The 22,016-nt window shown below is 38.1% G+C and overlaps 3 protein-coding genes across 8 annotated transcripts in view; 1 reads left to right on the plus strand and 2 right to left on the minus strand.

Moving 5' to 3' along the window:
- mark2b (MAP/microtubule affinity-regulating kinase 2b) overlaps positions 1-8,192 on the minus strand; it is a 49,375-nt gene extending 41,183 nt beyond the window's left edge. For 4 of the 5 annotated variants that reach the window (XM_016566082.1, XM_016566080.1, XM_016566079.1 and 1 more), the window contains exon 1: positions 7,897-8,192. In XM_016566082.1, coding sequence (XP_016421568.1) covers positions 7,897-7,965 — 69 coding nt within the window. In that variant the 5' untranslated portion in view covers positions 7,966-8,192. Of the gene's footprint in view, positions 1-7,151 lie in introns of all 5 variants that reach the window. The other variant, XM_016566078.1, reaches the window with a different exon arrangement.
- Positions 8,193-8,369: 177 nt separating this feature from the next.
- krcp (kelch repeat-containing protein) lies at positions 8,370-14,784 on the minus strand. Of its 2 annotated transcripts, XM_016566169.1 has the most exons (14): positions 14,569-14,784; positions 14,064-14,222; positions 13,903-13,975; positions 13,282-13,341; positions 12,511-12,772; positions 12,293-12,424; positions 12,008-12,195; positions 11,593-11,789; positions 11,375-11,466; positions 11,008-11,062; positions 10,731-10,828; positions 9,466-9,560; positions 9,227-9,381; positions 8,370-9,184 (listed from the first exon to the last, which is right to left on the minus strand). In XM_016566169.1, exons 1-13 carry the CDS (start codon positions 14,628-14,630, stop codon positions 9,250-9,252), a joined length of 1,605 nt encoding a protein of 534 aa, XP_016421655.1. In that variant the 5' UTR covers positions 14,631-14,784; the 3' UTR covers positions 8,370-9,184; positions 9,227-9,249. The 2 variants fall into 2 exon arrangements, with proteins under 2 accessions (XP_016421655.1, XP_016421654.1); XM_016566168.1 differs by having other exon boundaries at positions 8,370-9,381.
- LOC107750635 (adenosine deaminase domain-containing protein 2-like) overlaps positions 14,785-22,016 on the plus strand; it is an 8,881-nt gene continuing 1,649 nt past the window's right edge. Inside the window, exons 1-7 of the mRNA XM_016566123.1 lie at positions 14,785-14,796; positions 15,967-16,369; positions 16,463-16,594; positions 17,190-17,340; positions 17,760-17,927; positions 18,057-18,271; positions 20,461-20,695. Of these exons, the coding sequence (XP_016421609.1) occupies positions 14,785-14,796; positions 15,967-16,369; positions 16,463-16,594; positions 17,190-17,340; positions 17,760-17,927; positions 18,057-18,271; positions 20,461-20,695 (1,316 nt within the window). The remainder of the gene's footprint in view (positions 14,797-15,966; positions 16,370-16,462; positions 16,595-17,189; positions 17,341-17,759; positions 17,928-18,056; positions 18,272-20,460; positions 20,696-22,016) is intronic.

Genomic DNA, 22,016 nt, shown 5'->3' on the forward strand with positions numbered 1-22,016 from the left:
ACTTTTACATTCAAGCTTTTTGTGACTTGATCATGAGGTTTGAAGATTGGTGTTTAAAGGCAGCTTTGCCTAATGTGAATAAAAGTATGGTTCATTTTTTTTTTTTTTTTAACACATTATTAACTTCTTTTTTACTGAACTGTTGTATAAAATCACATTTGCACTTGTGCTATTCGGACATAAACAGCACTTGTGTAATATTGCTCTCGCTGCTCATGTGATATCGCTTATAATCAGTGTTGGGGAAAGTTACTTTTTTTTTTTATTAAGACAAAAACACAATAATACAAGGGGTTAAACCATAATACGGTACAATAATCGAAACAAAACAATAATAATTCTAAAAATAAATAAAAAGCAAAATAAAAAACAAAAAACAAACAATAGAAAATACAATAAAAATACTTAACCCTTGGCTTTTTCCCTTGCCAGTATGGTTCATTTCTGCTGAAACAAATCCAGTCAGGAAGTGAATCACTACTGATCATCTATGTTTTATGAGAGTGCGGTATGTTACCCCAGAAAAATCAATGTGGGATTAGGGCTGGGTATCGTTCAAAATTTTTCGATATCGATACCGATACCGATACCTTCGAGGCAATTCGGTCGGTGCCTAAAAAGTATCGAACTCGATACCCAGCCCTATGTGGGATGTCTATGGACAAAGTAAGAAATGCAATTTTTATTAGAGATATGGCCAAAGTTTCTTTATAGCAAGCCACTTCACTCTGTGATCATTTTATATGTAGGCAATAGGTAAACAAGTACAGCTTCTATATACTTGTATAGGAAAAGGCTGAAATCTCTAAAACTGTTTGCCAAGATGTTTTAATAACATGTCCAATCAGCAATCAAATCTTCCAACATTGGCATCACAAAATCCAGGCCCAGCAAATGACTATGTGCATTCTAGGGATGCACCGAATGTTTGGCAACCGAAATTATTCGGCCGAAAATAGCAAAAAATGCTCTTTCGGTGTTCGGAATAAGCGAAAAGACCAAATAAATTGTACCGAACAAAGACGTGACGCGATCAAATAGAGGCGGCAAGAACTCCATCAACATTAATAAATGTTACTGCAATTTTACTGTTGTTCTGTAAAATAAAATAAAAAAAGAAAATAATAATGAAAATAATAATTACAACAGCTCTATTAATACATTTATTGTAACATTTACACATAGTGTTCAGACTAGGATCTATAATATTCATATTAATACATTTATTGTAACATTTACACATAGTGTTCAGACTAGGATCTATAATATTTTCTAATGTTTTAAAATAAGTATTTTCTGCTCATCAAGGCTGCATTTATTTGTACAGTAAAAAATACATGCCTGATTTAAGAAGGGGGTCTAAAAATGGCCAAAAAATATTCTTTTACTAACTTATTAATTTTAAGTCAATATTTTTTAAATTGTTGTTTTGTAAATGATTTTTTCTTTGAAAAGCAAGTAAAAACAGTAAAAAGCACATTTTGGCTATTTAATTTATGCAAAGGTGGAAAAATTGGCAAAATGGGGGGGCTGAAAAACCGTGTTCGGTATTCGGCCTTCGGCCCAGTGTTTCATTTTGTTCGGCTTCGGCCAAGAATTTTCATTTCGGTGCATCCCTAGTGCATTCTACAGTAAACAAACAGTAAATGCCTTTAGCAGAAAGGTAACCGTCTCTTTTAACTGAAAGGCAAAACTTTCTTTTCTAAAGTTGCCATATTGTTTTCTCTCTTTCTTTTTCTTCTCTCTTTTCTTTTTCTATGAGTGGTCCGTCTCCTCCTCATAAGGTCTAACTATAACAAAGATGATTTTATTTTCATCAAATAACGTAAAGGTCACTAGAACTCCAGATCAATCTCACCAATAATTTGGCAGCAACCCCCAATAATCATTAAAAATAGTTATTTGTACTTAAGAGCTTTCAAACGTCATTGGTTGGTGAGTGGTAAACTGCAGGTAAGCATTCAAAAAAGAAAGAATTTTGTGAATTCATCACATACATAAATGAAAAAAACTGCTCAAAAGCTGCTGTAAACTGTTAAACCGATTGACTTCTAGCCCAATTAATTTGCTCATTCCACTATATAAATGAATTACAACATATCTGAGAAAAGACAGCAAGACACTCTAATGTGGTCGGATCGCTGTATTGTGGGTCTTCCCTGCAGCCATATAAGTTTCAGGTAGGCCTGTCGCAATAATCAATATATCGACTTATCGCGCAATATATGTACATGACCTCAATAATTTTTAGTGATGCAATATATCGCCCATTATATTTACTTAAATTTGACAGGCCTAGCTTCAGGACCTGAATGGGAGCCATTTCCACAGAGCTGATTACATGCTGATGTTCTGTCTAGTCATTTATCAGCAATGATAGTGAGCCTAACGTCACGCCGTCCACCCCTTGAGATTTAACCACACCTAATCCCCTCACAGAGGCTGCATGAGAACATGTGGATGCAGTTCAATATCTTGTGGTGACTTAAAATAATGTAGAAACGTTTTTTTATTTCTCGTCTTAGAGAATCAGCAATTTGAGACTGATGATGAAAAAACACTAAGATCATGGCACCCATACTTTATGACTTTATAACCTGCTCTTTCACCTGCACTTTCCTATTCTTCTCCATGTCAATACTGGCTTTTGTTTGTGTATATAAAACATGGATAAACCTGAAACCAATTCAAAACAAGTGTGGGAAAGGATGTGTTTATAGAAACCTAGAAACACCTCTAAAAGATGTTTTTATTTCCTTAAGTGACGATCAAGGCAGTGGCCTCATTACATATTTACTATTTATGATCTTGTAATCTATCAGAATTGAAACACTGAGAGCCATGTTCCACTCCAGACGCAACAACAATATAACAGAGCGGCTGAAGCGAAAAGATGATGGCATCTTAAAGAAGCATTTGCATACGATTTATAAATCCAGGAATTACTATAATCTGTCGTTTGCGAGCCATCCTTACAGATGACTTGACGATGGATTGTTTATATCTAAGCATCTCAAAAGATTGCATACCTGCAATGCTATCTAGTCCTTGCAGATCAGTTCTGACTGACTGGATAATATCAGGATTACTACTTTCACATACATACAAACTGCTGGCATTTAAAAAAAGGTTTTTATTCCGGTGAAATGATCTGCCTAGTGGAGCGAGAAGTGCTAATGGAGTAAATCACTGCAGTGGAAAACTGTGAGTCTTTGAGACTGATCAGGGTCAGCGGACATGACAGAGATCTGTGCTACTATGGAGGATGTCCAAACAAAGCACACCAGACTGAACAGCACAGAACACATTTTGAGGACTTCGCCAAGATGTGAGCTGTAAAACCAGGCAAGTGCAAAGACATTTCTAGCAGTAAGCAGAAATAATGACAGTCATTTCAAATCACAACCGGCAAAAAGATGTTCATTTTGCATTTGAGAAATGAATGTTCTGTCATCATTTACTCATCTTCATTTCATTCCAAACTTTTTGTTCGTACAGAACAAAAGGCTGTGATTTCCCAACTAACGTTGGACCTAATCGACTTTTACTGTATGAACAAAAAAATGAGACATTTGAAGGTGAGTAAATGAGGACAGAATTTTCATTTTTGAGTAGACATCCGCAAAATAGTGATATCCAACAGCAACAATATAGGCTATTCATAAAAACTTACAATGACCGTTCAGTACACATAGATGGTAAACAACGGCCAAAAATTACCAAAACATCTTATCATCTTACCAATCAACATCATTAGCAATGTGGTATATTTCCAAATGACATAGCAAATTCAAGCTGGTGTTACATTTCAGAAGTCAGACCAAATGAGCAACCACTTTTGCAATTTGGGCAACCACTTTTGAGTAGGCCTTTCAGGTGGGATGTGGAGAATGAAGGTCAAGGTCACCCTTGAGAGCATCTTGATGTGTCCCAATGGCAATTTCTCGCGGTCAAAAATGTGCAATTACAGTCTGAACCTTTCAGTGGTCGACTAATGTACTGGCTGACATTTGGCTTTTTTTAATTATAGGCATCACTAATAAGTTTTTCTGTTTGGATCAATAAGTGCCGGAAGTGTCTGACTTTTATTTTGACAGTCCTGCGAACACCAGTGCCTGAGCGCAGACGCAAAGATGGTAAACAAAGAAAAAGTATTACAGTGTTTATTAGTATTATAAGAAATAGAAAGACAAACACTAAAATACTTTCTCATATACCATCAGCATTCTGCAAATGTGTATTTATAAAATTGAAGTCTTTGTATATCTAATAAATAAATACTACAAGATTTTACTATCTGAAGTATAAATCTGTTTTTCTCTCCTTTTATGAAGTTCAAATTATTTTTGCCATTTTGATTCATTTTCAAATGATTTACTTCTAATTTAGTACATATTATGTCAAATAAATCAAAATTTAATTGCAGAATGTGCTATTTACTATCTTTAAATTAAACATATATCTCATATCGGCATTGGCCAATAAAAAATCCATATAAATTCACTAAGATTTTTATTACATTAGCACTGAATTACTGCATTGCCCAAAAAATGCTTAAAACAACTCCTATACAGCTATATGGCTATTAGTTAGCATTATCTGCCCCACATGCAGCTTAGGTGACGTCAGCTGAAAAGACATTTCAGAGACATCAACTACATTTTGAAAAACATTTTCCTTTTGGAACAACATGCACTAATTAACTGCGGACAGTTTGACCAAAAAGCATTTATTAAAGAAGCAAATAGAGGCCATTTGGATTGTATGTTAACTTCACGGACAGAGTTCCTAAACCACACTGAAAAAAATGTTTCATTCATCCAATTAAAAAAAGGGCAAGTTATTTATTTTTCATTGGCTCAAGTTAAAAAATATAGATGTGAATCATTACCCTAAAGTTTTTTAATTGGATGAATGAAACATTTTTTTCAGTGCACATAATTTAGCCAAAAAATCAGAACACAGAGTTCAGCGGATGAGAAACAGGTGAAGGCCCTTTCTCTCTCTCTCTAAATCTGTGTTAGTGGGGTCTGAGATTTCAGGGATCTGTAACACAAGCCTGTGGTGTCAGGTCACAGTATCAGCAAGGTGACACACTGAGTTACTGAGGACAAGGAAACCCTGTGTTAACACTTATTGAGGTGGTGTGCTTTTCAGACATGGATGCCGTAAAGCTGGAGAACAGAGTCACAGGCCAAACAGGCCTCAATTCAGGCTGAACATGAAGGTCTGTGAAGAGTTATATGGAAAAAAATATCATGTTTGTGTGTTCCATGTATATTAAAATGATGAAACAGCAGAGTGAGTGACAGATAAAACTCCCAAAGATGCAAAACATGGTCCAAGTCATAAACATAAACACACTGTTCCGAGTCCGATCTTTTTTATGCAAAGCATCCTTCCCTGCGCCTGATCCACCCCAATGGTGGACAATGCAAAATATTAACACATTTTCATACCTCTCCTCCTACATAGCAGGCTGAAACTCACCCACGCCCTCACTAGTATGATTAACACCAATGATTCACTCTTCCTCAGCTAAAACAGACACACTCTGCACAAGAGGTTAGAGATCTCAGAGAGGGCATCTGGAGATCTGGACAAGGATATAAAGTCCTTCGCTTTTCATTAAGCCACTTAACGGAAAACACACACGTTAGTGCTGCCTGTATTGTATGAAGCTCAGTCAGCATTAGTCACACTGGCATGAGTTATTAATGAGCACTGAATCTGTCCTCCACCTCGCTCTGAATGGCTCAATTTTCCGTCCTCTGGCACTCGCACTGCAATCTGTGCCTTATCACATTGAGAGGGGCAAGGCTGGCTATTTTCACTGCCTATGGTCTTCATAGTTCCCAAATCCAACGCACTACCTGTTGACTGATTTCCTTTGTAGACTAGTGGTTCTAAACCTGTTCGAACATTTAAATTCCCGTCCCTCTTTTTTTAAAGTACAGAAATTAGGAGTGCCCATAGATTACAATAAGTAACAAAGAATTACAATTTCAAATGAATTAAACTTGATGTTGAATTTTAATTGTTTTAGCTTATTTTAAAGCTTGTTTTGTTTTATTTGAAATCCATCTTGAGGCCTCTTGGAAGTCTGCTTTTTTAATTTATAGAAATGATCAGTGACCGCATATTAAAATAAGCAACTAAAATAATAATAATTCAAATTAAAATAATTAAATTCTTGAATTCCACAAGTTTGGGGGTGATTTAAAAAAAATCTTGATTTTTAGATTAGCTTATTAAAGCTTGTTTTATTTGAAAACATTTTAAGTCATCTTGGAAGTTTGCTTTATTAATTTACAGAAATTAGGAGTGTCCACAGATTAAAATAAGAAAAACTATCATTGAAATAAAAAAACAATTGGTGAATTGCAGAAGTTAAGAGATTAATTAATATAAAAAATAACTTGATTTTTTAAAATGGTTTCATCTTATTTTAAAGCTTGTTTTGTTTTATTTTAAATCATTTTAAGTCATATTGAGGCCTTCTTTGAAACTCTGCTTTTTTATTGTATAAATATTGGCAGTGTCCACATATTAAAATAAATATATAAAATAATAACATGTAAAATCAAAATAATTAAATTGTTGAATTTCAGAAGTTTATTTTGCCTAATTTTAAAACATTTAAGCCATCTTGAGGCCCCCTTGGATGTTTGCTGAGGCTCCCCAGTGGGCCCCGGCCCCTTGGTTGAGAACCACTGAGATTGATAGGTCTAAACTAGTGGTTAACTTCATCAGCACTGGCTTGACTCATTGTTATATCAGAGGACACTGATTATTAGTATGAGGAGGAATAGATAGGATTTTCAGTTTTCCCACTGAACAAAATGACTTCCAGTAAAGACATGATTAAATAAGCCATAAAAGACACCAGATTTACAACATCTACAGTGAGGAACATGAATGTAGCCTTGACAAGCCTATCAATTAACAGTTATGGGAAGTCATGTTGAGTCAGGGAAACTCTTCCTGAACTAAGTTGTTTTTTTGTTTTTCTTCCAGTCACCTGTCTTTTAGCCCAGCAATCTTGAGGGAAATACAGTTCAATAGAAAAGCAAGCATGACGTCATTCCCAACAACAAAAACACATTCATACATATTAGTTTCTCTGCGGTCAGTGTGAAGATATGTCTCACCTGGCTGGATGAATTCTCTATAACACCTACTCCTTGAGGCCGGGTTGACATTTTCGCCCAGGGATTCTCAAAAACGGGGCCAAAGGGGGAAATGTAAATGCAAAATCGTTTTCAGTGGTTGACAAGCATTTATAAGCTTGTCGTTAGAGGCTATTCGTCTGTTCTGACAGAAATAATCAAATCAGTGTTGCTAGCTAGCCTGAACTAGCCACGCAGACAGAGATCAACAAGTTGAAGCCCAACATCAGTCCACATGTGGAGGGGGAAAAAAACTTGTTTTGAAGTCTCCAGTTGAAAATAAACAGCAGGTACTTGAGGAGGATTTATGAAGGATTTGAAGTCTTCTCGGAGAGACTAACATGGCGCTCACTTACATTTATATTTGCTTCCCAACCGAATGAGCGAGAGTTTAAAAACAATTCATTTGTTCCAGGTCTTAACAGTCATAGAGTGAGCAAACGAAAAGGAAAAGGGTCTCTCTGCGAGCGATATTAAGTGTTAGGCCAGCCAAAAATCACAATTTTACCGACCTTCAAAAATAAGTGTCAACAAAAGCTGAAAATACCCCAACCGTCAGTTTGAGATAAACGAAAACAAGCGTCGCTTGACTAAACACGGATGTGAAGAAAAATAACCGTGAGTGCTAATGACGAAGAACTAACAAACCTAAGACGGGTTTCAAAAAAATGATCAATCCCGAAAAACCCTCATGATCCACGAAACCGTCTTCCGCTAACTTACTCACTGGATCCCGGTGACAAACGGTTCCTGAATGAAAGGAAGCGTCTGGGGGCTCGCGTCCAAAGACAAACATCCAGTCAGGTAGTAAAATCCATGATTGGCTTCGGGGCTGTGGTGAAACGGGTTTCAGTGGAGGCGGATCGGTGTCGTACTGCGGCCGAGCTGCTCAAACGCTCGTGCCTGATACCGGAACAACATGGCCGATCTCTGGAGCGAGCGGAGGGGGCTGAGCGGGGAGCGGCGGCGGCGGATCCTCTAGGCGTCAGTCGGTGCTCGCATACTGCGGTATTCGCGGCAGTAACGGCGACTGTAGACGTGGGGTGACATCATGCGGTCGTTGTTACCGTGGAGATTTTGAAATTGAGCCGATGCCTGGACACAGGAAACGGCATCTGTGTGCCTGACCTGCTGTGTGATTGTGTGAGAAGTGCTGAAATAACTAAAACAAAGAGGCATTTGAATTTCCAAAGAACGTTTAATTTTGAACAGGTCTGCTACAACAGTATTTAGATAGAATTATACACCGTATGAATACATTTACAGCCATTTAAAAAGAACAAACAAAAAATCTTAGTCTAAAACTAGGCATGTAACGTTATACACAAAACAGACATCACGGAGCTTTCACAGATCAAATCTGAGGGTGTGTGAATCACAAAGTGACTCTCCCTCTTTGACAGATAAAGGAATCTTTCAACCCAAAATTAAAAACCTGTCATTGTTTACTCACCCTTACGTAAATCCATAAACAACTGCTGTTAATTTTTGTGGAGCACAAAATGAGAATTTCTGAAGAATCTTTACACTACACAAGAGCACTTTCTGTGAGAAACAAAATTAGATTTTAGGTTTTCACAAAAACAAAAACCAACAATCATCATAGTTCTTCATAAATCAGAATTGATGTCATGATGTTAAACAAATCTGATAAACTAACAGCTATCATGGAGATTTTTTTAGGTCTGTTTGTCAACAGCTATTTTATGGCTTTAGAAGACGTGCAATATAACAACACAAATGGACTTGGCATATTGGATTTGGCAGTCATGGTCACTATGGACTTCTTAGAAAAAAAGAAGCTGTGATGACTTTTACATTTGTTCTTTGATGTTCTATTGAAGAACAGAATACAGATTCAAAACCACTCTAGGGTGAGTAAATAATATTTAGATGAACTACTTCTCTTCTTTAGGAAACAGTCCACTCTTAATAAATGAGGACATAATGCAAATACCTGAGTGAAAGTGTAATATACCTCTTTAAATAAACAAACATCAATCCACACACACACAAAAACAAAATCTGAAACACCACGACATAAAAAAAAAGCATGTAAAACCAAATCTTGATCAAATGTTTAGTCTCTTAGCTCCTCTACTGGCATAGTGAAAAGGTCAGAGAAGAAGCACCCTTCGTTGTCACCACCACCAAAAACTAGAAGTGTTTGTGGGGCTGACTCTGGAAGTTCCTCTTGTTCATCTGTACATCCCTGTAAAACAAAGACAATTATTATAAATAATGAACTGATGCCACTTGATAAGGATCTTCATAATTTGAATTTGAATGTTTTTACCTGTTTGCATGTTGGGGGCATGGTAATGATGGAATGTCCAGCTCGGGGTACAGAATTGAGCTGGGGAAAAGCCAGAGAGGACCAGCAACTAGTGTCTGAAGAGAAAAAGAAGGCTGTCTTTATACTCCAGGTTAAATATAATCTTAAAATCTGTCAACAGCATTTATACCATTGTATGAGGTCAGCAAGATTTTTTAAAGAAATTAATAATTGTACTCTAGGCATTTACATGTAAATAAATACATTTACAATGTTATAAAAGATTTACATTTTTTAATAAATGCTGTTAACTTTATATTGATCAATCCTGATTTAAAAAACAAAAATGCATCGGTTTCCACAAAATCAGCATGTTAGAATGATATCTAAAGGATACTTAAAACTGGAGTAATGGAAGCAAAATATTCAGGAATACATTTTAACTTCAAACCATTAAAACAGAAAAGCTCGTTGTAAATTGTAATAATATTTCATAATATTACTTTTACTGTATTTATGAGCAAATGAATGCAGCTTTGGCATGTATAAAATATTTTCAACAACATAAGTCTTACCGACACAAAATCTTTGAACAGTAGAGTAGAGCTGGGACAGTAAATCGATGCATCACGAATCGAGTAACTGTTCTGCATCGATTCTGAGCTTAGTTTTTAACAGAAGATGGCACTGCATGCTTTAGAAACAGTTGTACTCTGCTTGCTTCCTTATACACACCACTTGAACATAAAATAATCATTCATACAGTTTGAAAAGGTTGAAGCGAATTACAAGGTTGTTCATAATGGGCTGTGTTTACATTAATCTCACATCATAAAAGCATGAAAGCCAAGGTGCAAGTACATTTAACCACTTACACTTACCGAATGCACAAGGGCTCTTTGTGAGCGTTTGAGTGTGTGGTTAAAATCTAGCCTAAAGCGCCATCTGCTGTTAAAAACTAAGCTCAGAATCGATTCCAGAGAGAATCACGATGCACTGATTTATTGTCCCAGCCCTACAGTAGAGTATATAGCAGGGGTGGCGAACGTCGATCCTGGAGAGCCGCAGTCCTGCAGAGTTTTGCTTCAACCCTAATCAAACACACCTGAATAAGCTAATCAAGGTCTGAAGGGTTACTAGAAAGCTACAGGCAGGTGAGTTTTAATTAGGGTTGGAGCTGTACTCTGCAGGGCTGCGGCTCTCCAGGACCGGAGTTCGCCACCGCTGGTATATAGTAACAATGAGAGTCCTGGCCATGGAATTTCGGCATAAAACCTTGTTCTCACCTGTGTTGAAGACGAATGCATCACTCAGTGCATTGTTCCCATTGTAGCCCCCATGGATCAGGAAGCTGCAGTCTGAAAGAACCGCACAGCCATGCCAGCTGCGATACAGTAAGGGTCAGAGGTCAAATACTCAGTACATCTAGGCTGATCAAGATATGCCCAATCATGTACCCATTATAAGACAATTGATTTAATTTCTATTATATATTTAATTTGCAGTAGAGCGCACGATTTAAAGAACAAACTGTTCCTCGGAGTAAATAGACTTTTAAAATACCTTCTGGGAGACGGGGCTGTTCCACTTGTCTTCACAACAGAAAACTCCATCAGGCCTGAAATAGGTGGTGAAAATTTTATTTTAAGCTGACTACTCCACTTTTTAAAAGAGCACCTTCAGTAATTAATGTGTGAAAACACTAGGAGTCATACCAGGTATTAAATATGCAGAAAAATCAGGACAGATCTATTGAATTATAACGGTTTCAAACAAAGAAAAAGTGTTGAATCTAGTAGACTCAAGCAATAGTAATAAAATGACTTTTATTAGTGGTGAACTATGTTATTGCTTATTTTCCCCAATAAGAAACCACCTGAATTAAAAATCAAATAAATCTTGAAAGAGTAACAATTCTTGCAGTATTTACCAAGGTCTAGCATGAACATGTCATTGAAGCATACAGGGGTGTCCCATCCTCCAAACACAAAGATCCTGCCCTGCATCACACATGCTGAGTGCTTGCACAAACAAATCAAAACGAAAATACTCATCTGCCACATGTACAGTACAGCTGAAAACATCAGTCATGCAGTTAATGAAATATTACATCATGCAACTTTGAATAAAAAGACATGAGCTCCCTACCCAGAGCGTGGCGCAGGCTTCTCTCCATTGACAATAGGTTGATACCAGATGGCCATTTCAGGGTTAAAGATGTAGATGGAGTCACTGCAGCCATCTGGTTCTGGGTGTGGGCGAGGAAACACTCCTCCAAACACAAAGAGCTCTCCTCGGAACATACTGCAGCTGTGGTAGGCCAGGGGAGGCACTTTTCCCTGCGCCTAAAGGGGTAAATGAAATTAAAATCAGCTTTATAATATTTTCAGAACCTACTGGATAAAACAATTAGACTTGGATTTATTATGGACTACAACCAGATGATATCTATGACACAAAAATAAATTGTATGTGCCTAGACATGTGTTACAGTGATACTGTATAGTTCTGTGAATGTTTTGAAGGGTTTTGTTGTTAATCTTAGAATCAATTGCAGACTAACCTCAACCAAAGTCCAACGCCAGGTTTGTGTGTCTAAGATGTGAACATCATTAAACCATTTCTTATGCTTTGAGCCACCAAACACAAAGATACGCTTAGATTCCGGGTCATAGGTCGCTGTGTGACCAATGCGGGCCTCAGGGGTGGGTCCTTCTGCAAGGGTTTCAGCAGGTACCCAAGAAAGATCCTCTGAAAAAATATTAAGAGCAGAGCTGCATCTACCAAGTAAAAACATATTTAATAATATATTACAATCTACTGACATGAGACAATGTGAAATGCTTACCTGTGCACAGTTTCCAAATGGGGTCTTTGCAGAACTGCATTCTGGCACCTTGTCCTCCAATCAAAATTGCTGTCTGAGGATCAATGGGACAGAGAGTTTGACCCCAACGACCTGACGGCTTGTCCAGTGGAGCTGAAAAGACAGTGTTAAACATACAATAACTACCATTCCACATTACTCATATGTTCCACATGTACGCAATGAAAATATTCACTCACCAGTTTGTGAGGGGGTTTTGGCCTGCTTGCCTTTAGCTTTGTGGCTCTGAGAACTGGAAGTTGCAGTCTGTTCCTCCTTTTGTGAGAAGAGACGTGTCTGACCTCCATGATGATTGTTCTTGCTCCGTCTTTGAGGTGTCACCTTTTCAGAGGCGTTAGGGCAGATGTTCTCCTTGCCTCTACCTTCATTAACTTCCTCCTCTCCCTGAGATCGCTTCCTCTTGCCTGGACACTCTCTTAATGCAGGTACTGCAGGAATGCACTGGAAACAATGAAGTGAGAAGACACTGAAGACAAAAGCTGAAGCAGCAGCAGCTTGTCGGAGAAGCATCAGCCGTGATGGCAGCAAGTACATATCAAAGAACAGACCATTTATTTAAAACAACAACAAAAAAAAGAGACGACAACAGAACAGGAGAAGATGGCATTCTTTCAATCTCCGCAAGGACTTGTACCATGGCAGAACAACATTGTGTGTCGCGGACAACAAAGTGATGAGTAATGCTACGTTTTATAATAAATAAGACACTTGTTCTTTGCTTTGTTTTATTTTAAATAAGAAGGTATAACATTAAAATATATTGAAGTTAAAAAAACACACACAAAACTCAAATACAAATGGAGGGAGGGGTACTAGCAGACCAATCACAGCCCTTGCGGTCCGCGTAGAATTGACGCGCTGTGACATTTTTGGAGAGGTGCACGTCAGGCTACGCCACAGCCTTGACGCAGAAGTATAAATCAGCCTTTACTCAGGCAGGTTAAACTCACCTCTGGAGTGCATTCCATCTGTGAAAGAGCCACCCCCGGATCCAAAAACTCTGTAGTACCCTTTGGAAAACAGGATCATGGGTCAATTACTGTATGCACAGATCCAAAGACTTCACACAAAATGCATTATACATCTTATTTCTTATATATTATGGATAATTTGATTACGCTTTCAGCAAAGACTGTAACATCTTTGGAAATTTTCACGATGATATGGAAGCAGTGACAGATCTTCAATTTTGTGACTTACATCCAAGTGAAATGGATGATTGACAAGGACTTGGTTCCATCTATTGAACGTTTATTGACTGATTGGCAATTCTGAATGTAAGCATGAGGTCGATTGCAAGAAAGGGAAAGGATTTAAGCAGGCTATATGACTGAAGAAGACTGGCATACATCACTAGAAAGAAATGTAGCGTGTTTACCAGAAGTTTGAGTTATGATGACGTTGATGAATCGTTCACAAATAAGTCAACAACATGCTTTATGCTCTTAAAAATGGATGAATTTCCATTTCATACTGACTTTAAAAATCAGCACAGAAAATATCATAACTCTCCAGATTTCATTTGGGATTTGTGTAACACAAAATGAAACTGAGCTTGAACAGTCTCTCACCCCAATGAGTTTTACAGTTAAGGTTGCTCCACTGGACCAGACACCATCCTCACCAGATTCCCATGACAGACATCTGAGAAGAGGAAAGGTTTAGTAAAGGATTAAAGGTTAGGCTACTATTAAATCGTACTGGACTGATTTAACGTAAATAACAAACGCACTTATTGAATGGTGTTAGTTTTCCCATATTAATGGGTATGTTCCTCTCATCAGCCAGTTCCACAGAGACTGAATCCCGCTTTCCCCAGTCTCCTCTGGCGAAGAGAACCATCAGCTGGACACTAGGTTGGATCTCAATTGAGCTCTGCCATCCTTCACGCCTGTTGTGGGAAATAAATGATGACGAACACAATCCCCTCATATAAAGAACATAGGTTTAACATAGTTAGCGACACAAGTAGCTGCAGTACTGTTGATACTGTGCACATCTTCGCAACGTTAGTTGCGCAAGAACTTTACGAGGCGGGAGACAGCAAGTCCGTATTGCATCTAGACTGCTTAAAAATATTCAAACGTATGAAGCTATCTAAATATATTTCATGCTCGAAACTACTTGAATCACTGTAAGCGTGCACAGCTTAATTTGCATTAAAATAACATTAAATAGACAGCCAAATGCATCCAATGCATTTCCAATCATGTTTGTTTATCTCAAGTGAATTTTACCTTAAGATCTGCTGTGGTGGTTCATCTACTCCAAATATGGCATAAACACCAAAGTCAGCCATTGTAACGCTTTTAAGTTGACACTCTCCAAAAGAACAAAAGCAAGAAAAGTAATTTAATTAAACTCCGATAGATCGAGCTCTATCTCCCGCCGACCTAAAGCACAATAAATATAAAACTCGCGCCACCGCCACGACGTTTCATTCTCGAAGCGCAATGATTGGACAAGTGGGCGGGAACACAATGCTATTGACCAATCCTATAGAAGACGCGAACTGTTCTCCTGTTGTTGCAATGTTGATCGACAAGTGAAGTCAGCCAATGGATGAATGACTACATTACAGGCGGGATGCGTGATTGTCATGGAGGAGGGACATCCTTCTGATCGTCGTGTTTGGTAATCTATGTAAAGAAAATAATTTCACATCATAAATCACAAAGTGAGATCACAAACATGGTAAAATGATACAAGGAGAAAATGCACATATTATATAATTTTGTAGTAAGCTTAAATCTGCTATCTAGTAAGCTCTGCAAATCAATACACTGTCCGCTGGTGACACCTGCTGGTCAAATGCATGTAAATGCATGGATAGATCCTAACTGTGTTATTATTTGCATATTGCAAAACAGTTTTACATAAATTAGTTCCTTAACTTTCCATATATAAAACTTTCCGAGGTTCTATATATAAAAAGGCTTTGCTATGGGTATATTTTAATTATTATGATTAAATACTATTCAGTTGTGTTGATCCATTAACTTTTGTGACCAACTTTTTTTTATTTTGAAGGTTATTGATTTCATGTGAACATTTTTACATTTTGTTGGTGTGTATTTTTTATTTATTTTATTATTGTTGTTATTGTTTAACATTGCTGTAAATAATGTAAATGTTTTTTATTCGCTATTCATTAATTTACTCGCTATCGCCGTCACGTTAACTCAGGCAGGCTCCGCCCATCATTAGCTCAACGAGCTTCAACATTACAGGTGAAGAAGGGTTGCTGACCAATTATTCGACGCTTTGTGAAACGCTGTGTAAGCATTAATATGTCTCACCTTTTTTGACAGTATTTTTCAGTTTTGCCACACGACAAGTAATTTGATTTAGTGCAGTTAAAGCTAAAAGAGTGTCAGTTTGTTATTCCATCACCTACACTATAGCTCATTATTTCGTGTATATTTTTATATAAATGTAAAGAAGGCAAATGTGAACGTTTGTTATTAGTATTTCGTTATCAGTCACACTGGCAAATTAACATTAGGCCCTATACTATAACTGAGATACACCTGTCACATTTCAGGTTCATAAAGTACAATAATTTTTAAAGTATTTTTAAAGTATGTTATTTTACTGTATTCTACAATTCTGTATATTTTAAAATATTTCAGCAGAATCATGGTATCAATGCAGAGGGGAAGCGGCTTCCACGAATGGCTGCCACTCTAATGATGCACTTTACCGCTGAGAGAGAGCCCACCTTTGGCATCCACAGAGCCAGTTTCAGGCCTGTCACCCCTAGCAAGGAGTTTGAAGATTCTCCATCTACCGGAGAAGAGAGTCAATCCACCATCCCAGAGTTGCGCCACTTTGTTGATACTGAGAAATCCTCTTCTGTGAAGCAACATACCCTAGAAGACCAGTCATTGGAGTCTCCACCCCAAGTGGAGGACCTGGGGTCTGACCCAGAATCCCCTTCTGCATGGAGTCTGAGTAGTGTTACAGGAGGTGAAACCACCCTAGAAATACTGGAGGACAAAGCAGATGGCTCTCTTCGGAGGGACCAGAGAACTGGAGGTTTGACTGGAGTTTCTAGTAAAAAAAAAATTAAATGTTTGGTTGCAGACGTTTCTTCATTACCAGTGTTGTCTTAAACTCTTGCTCCTTCAGTGAAGTTCACAGACTGGCACAAATGTCGCATAACAGCTCGGTGTACTGAGCGTTTTGACAAGCTGCTCAGAGAATGCCCTGATTACCACAACACTAAGAGCTGCTTTTGTACTGGAGAGAGGTGTGTGAGAGGTAACATTTCTCATTTTCAGTCAGTTTAACTCGATGTACTGAAAACACTACACTGACACAGTAACTATTAACATAACTAATAGACAGTAACTAATAAAAATGACAATAAACACCAAAATTAGTAAATCTTGGAAACTATACTAAAAATGGAAACTATAAAAATAAGAACCATTTCAAAAGAATAATAAAAAAAATAGTATCTCCATCATACTAAATAACATTGGTGTGAGATACAATGCTAACCAAAGAAGACCACATTCTGTGCATGGTTAAGGATTGAAGCAGGAAGATTTCTCTGTTGGGCCAATAGGTCAGATTTGTACTTGCCCTTTTTATTAATTAACATTTATTTGAAAATGTTTTTTTTAATATATATATAAATCATATAATTATTTTAAAAACGGTTATTTTACGTTTTCTCTCATATCATCACATCACGTCATTTGTCATAAAAAGTTACATTTCCTTTACAAAGAAAATTTACAGTAATAGCTGGAAATTATACCATTATCTTATTTAAACGGGAAACACTGACAGCCAATAAAGTGTGTGAAAAATATAATGAAATTTTATATGTATTGGATGTGTGTGTCAGAGTTTCTTGACACAGGTGGGCAGCGCTGTGAGGAATATGAAGTGGTAGCTCTGGGATCAAGTCAGAACTGCTGCAGTGGTTGGCTTTCTTACACAGGATCTGTCATCCATGACTGCTACGCCATTGTCATCGCCCGCAGAGCCCTCAAAAGGTGCAAGAAACTTTCATATAGACATATTTTTGTACTCAAGATTATAGAGCAGGGGTGGCGAACTCCAGTCCTGGAGAGCCGCAGTCCTGCAGAGCTCAGCTCCAACCCTAATTAAAACTCACCTGCCTGTAGCTTCCTAGTAACCCTTCAGGCCTTGATTATCTTGTTCAGGTGTGTTTGATTAGGGTTGAAGCAAAACTCTGCAGGACTGCGGCTCTCCAGGACCGGCGTTCGCCACCCCTGGTATAGAGGAAGAAAGACAGAGATTTTATTTAAATAGCTTTATATGAATGCTGTTTTTAGTGTGTCCAATATATATTTAGACATGGTTGATTTCTGTTTCTAGGCTATTTGCAAGTTAAACTACTATTGTAAATGTGGAAAAAAAAAAAAGTCTGTTGTCCTGTCTGGTGTCACAGGTACTTGTACAAGCAGCTCCTGCTGTTCTACAGTGCTGATCCAGAGCTTAAAAAGCGCTCCATACTGGAAAATGTTCCATCTGAACGACTGCTTCAGCTCAAGCCACACATTTACCTTCACTTGTACACTAACAGAGCCCTCAAAGGAGCAGCTCAGTGCATAGTTTTGTAAGTTTAACTACTTTGTTTACACTATGTTGTCTGCTCTCCACTGTGTATATTAGAAAACTCTCTATTGTGTATATTAAGAGTATTTGAACATGGTGAAAAGAGATGTCCGTGTTTGTTTTTCCACAGGCAGTTTCAGAGCTGTGCTTACTCCACTCTGAAGCTGCAGTGCCATGCTAAAGGCTCTCTCATCCCTGCTGCCTTCCTGCTTCCAAGCGCGTGGGGTGCTGGCATCTGTTGCATGTCTGGCAGTGACAAACTCACCCGTTGGATTGTCACAGGAGTGCAGGGGGTGCTACTGAGTCATTTCATCAACCCAGTCTACATTACCAGCATTGTACTTGGTAAGCCGTTCGCTTTGGTAGGTGACAGAATGCTCCCAATGTCTCCAAATATCGTAATTGGATATTGATTGATAAGTCATTTTGAAATCCAAGCAAGCAGGCAGAAGAATGACAGTATTTATTAAAAGGGTCATAGGATGCTACATGCACTTTTACAAGTTGTTCGATCTGAAATGTGTGTTGGCAGTGTGTGTACACAACCATCCTATAATGATAAAAATCTACCCAGTGTTTTTTTTTTAATCCCGTTAAATGTTTTCCTCTCTCAAATCGAGCCGATATCAGATGCCCGTCTGTGTGACCTCACACAGACAGGCCCCTCCCACGATAGTTTGATTGACAGTAGCGTTTCAGCACAGACTGGACTGGTGTCTTACCTTAGACCTGCCCTGAGTGAGCTGTCATCAGTCCGCCATTGTTTCACTGCTGAAGCAGATGTAGACAAGAATGACTCCTAAGCGATTGAGGTGTTCTGTTGGATGTAATAATGAAAACAGTTGTAATTTACTCCCGACATCTGAGCCGCTGAAGATGCAGTGGATTACATTTGTTTCTGAAGGGAATGTGCCCCCGATCTACATAAATGAGTCTGTTCGCACGAATTATTCATGATCCAGCCTTATCTACAGAAGAAGTGAGTATAATGTTTTGTAATGAATCTTTGCAAATCACCTTTCCTAATAATGTGCTAATTAGCAAGTTTCACGATGAATGCGGCTAAAGTAAACGGTCTCTCTGAGAGCAGCTCGGAAGAGGGGCGGGGTCAGCAGAGCTCATTAACATTTAAAGGAAAATGCTACAAAACGGCTTGATCTGAAAAGAGACAGGGTAAAAAAGGTGTTTTTACACTACCATTGAGAAATTTTAACCAAACTATGTTACAGACTTTTCATTAAGACCCTAAAGAATCATATCAACTTGTGGAAAATGGGCATCCGATGACCCCTTCAACCTGTTTTGCTTCAGCAGCCAAACGAACAGATTCAGTGATATATATATTTATAATATGACCAACTCCAATACCTTCTTATCAACAATTACCGTAATGGTGAGTGACCTAACTAATATTCGTGAGCATGGTTGATCTATAACAGGGGTGGGCAAACTTGGTCCTTCCAGGCCACTTTCCTTCAGAGGTTAGCTCCAACCCTAATCAAACACACACTAGAATGGCTTGCTGAAAACAGAGCTGATTTTGACAGGGTAAAAAATGTTTTTTACACTACCATTGAGAAATTAACCAAACTATGTTACAGCCTTTTCATTAAGACCCTAAAGAATCATATCAACTTGTGGAAAATGGGCATTCTATGACCCCTTTAAAGTCCCCCTGCAGTCAAAAATGTTATCCCTTAAAACTCATCTTTGATCATCCAAATTACATATTTAAGTGTTTTCTTGTGAAAATAATTTTCTCATGCCTTAAAAAAAAGCTTGAATGTAACTCTACACCCTTGCCTGTTACTATACACGATCTATGAATATGCAAATGAGCCTCGCCTCCACTCAGTCACACCAGCCAGGGCCTCCTGATCCACGGATAATGACTGATAATACTATGTTTTTACTAGCGGACAGCTACAGTGGATACTGTAACAGTCGTTAAAGTTACTTGATGTGTCCTCAAAATGCCTTGAAGACTCGAATGCAGCCAAGTTTGTGATTCTTAGTTCGCGCCCGGGAGCAATGCGTGTGAAGTGTGGATGCCCATGCGGGAGGTGGGTCTGACTCCAGCTATTTTACACTGTTGCTGTGGATTATTATTCAAGTTAGCGGTTCTAAATTCACATTAAACCACAGCTTCATGGGGTTTTTGCTCAATTTTATTTTTGGTTTTGTGCTTGTAATCCTATTGGTATATTTTGCATGCGATCTTTATGCTATGATCTATATGCGCGTCACGTTTGTATAAATGGAGAAAGGAATATGCTAATGATAGGAATCTATCCCTTGACGTGATTGGTTATTGAATTTTGTAACGTAGCAAACCGATGGCTGTTTCAAACCGCGTTTCTGGGACTGCCTTTGGGAGACTACAGTTTTAAGGAGAAAATACTCAACAATGGTGTTGATTAATGGATTGGCACATGGTTTGTCTAAAAGCAAATTAAAAACACCACAGACAAATAAACAACAAACTTGATTTTCACTACAGGGGGACTTTAACATTTTCTCTACTTGTTGCCTAGGCGATTCCAAGTACTGCTCAGAGAAAGTGTCTGAAATCATTAGCAAGCGTCTGGTCACGGGCTGGAATGATGCACTGCTTCCTCCATTCAAACAAACCACCATCTTTTTCCTGAGTGGAGAGCACGTGGGGCCTTATGAGAACACAGACCACTGCAAAGACCTCAGCGTCAACTGGTGTTTGGGAGACTCCAGTATTGAGATTCTGGACAGCACCACTGGTTATGCAATCAACAAGTCAGTCGTACTAAATAAACTAGCTAATGACAGTCTTCTCTTATGCAAAGGTTTAATGCAATACGTGCATTGTATTTGAGGAGCTCATTTGTAACCAAGCCACTTCGAGACAGTCTCCTGATGCTGAATCTAGTTTAATATTTTGCAGATATTTATACTTCTAATCGATGCCCTTAATCAGTATACAGTCATGGCCAAAGGTTTTGGCAGGGACATAAATTTTGTGTTTTGCAAAGTTTGCTGCTTAAGCTGTTGTGGTGTACATTCGCTTGTTTCTAGATTGTGTAGAGTGATCAGATGCATTTTAAATAATTGCTAAAAGCTTCATTGGCCAAAAAACGAACTTTTCACAAAAGAAAACAAATTTCACTTTTTTTTTTATCCTGACAAAATGACCAGCTAACATTAAGGGCCTGTTTACACCTGGTCACTTCATGCGTTTTTTCTGATCGAATAGCTATCCGATCGTGAAAAGACCAGGGGCAAGTTTAAGCTCAAACCGGTGTGCACCGTTTTGCTACGGTTTCCGGTTTGAACGACATGTTTCCTGGAAACGGTGTGCAACGGGGTTTGAGATGCGTTTTCTCTTGTTTGGCGGGTGTGTCAAACATGTCAGCCCAATCAGCAGCAACGTGTATGTAAACCACGCGGTATTAAAGAGACAGCTCGCACAATGTAATTAACATCCAAATAAATTCACAAGAGCAAGTATATTGTTTGCACATGTTTATTTACATTAAAGGCAAAATAACTGAAATAATAAGGGCACAAGTATAGATCTGGAACTTCTTTTAAGTCTGTCTAAATATCATTTAGTAATTGCAATGTCTTCTGGTCCATATCCTTTCCTTAGGAAGGTGTGCTAAATACTGATTAATGTAACAAAAATACTATACATATTTAAATATTTTGCTACTGTATTAGGCCTATGGAGTGACACTTTAATGAACTTTTCTATAACTATCCCTCTGATTATATAATGGTAAATATTACAATATCATAGCACAACAAAAGCGATCAGCAATAATGATAGGCCTAATACTCACAATAAAAATAATAAGGTCATATAGATCATAACACAGTCTCGGAGGTAAGAAGTGGATTATCGTCCAGACGAAACTGGACAAGTGTAAATGCATCTGGTTGTTGAAAGCGCATATGTAAATTTTACTCCTCCCAAAATGTTAAAATAATAAACGTGTGAGCGTGTTGTAAGCTATATGACATTAGTCAGACTGCGCTAATGCAACACGCATCGCTGCGGACGAGCGGAGTCTCTTCAACAAGCCGACGCGCAAACTGCCGCGAATGAAACTGAAAG

The sequence above is a fragment of the Sinocyclocheilus rhinocerous genome, unplaced genomic scaffold (genome assembly GCF_001515625.1).
Source record: "Sinocyclocheilus rhinocerous isolate Xijiao unplaced genomic scaffold, SAMN03320098_v1.1 scaffold19, whole genome shotgun sequence".
Lineage (NCBI taxonomy): Eukaryota > Metazoa > Chordata > Actinopteri > Cypriniformes > Cyprinidae > Sinocyclocheilus > Sinocyclocheilus rhinocerous.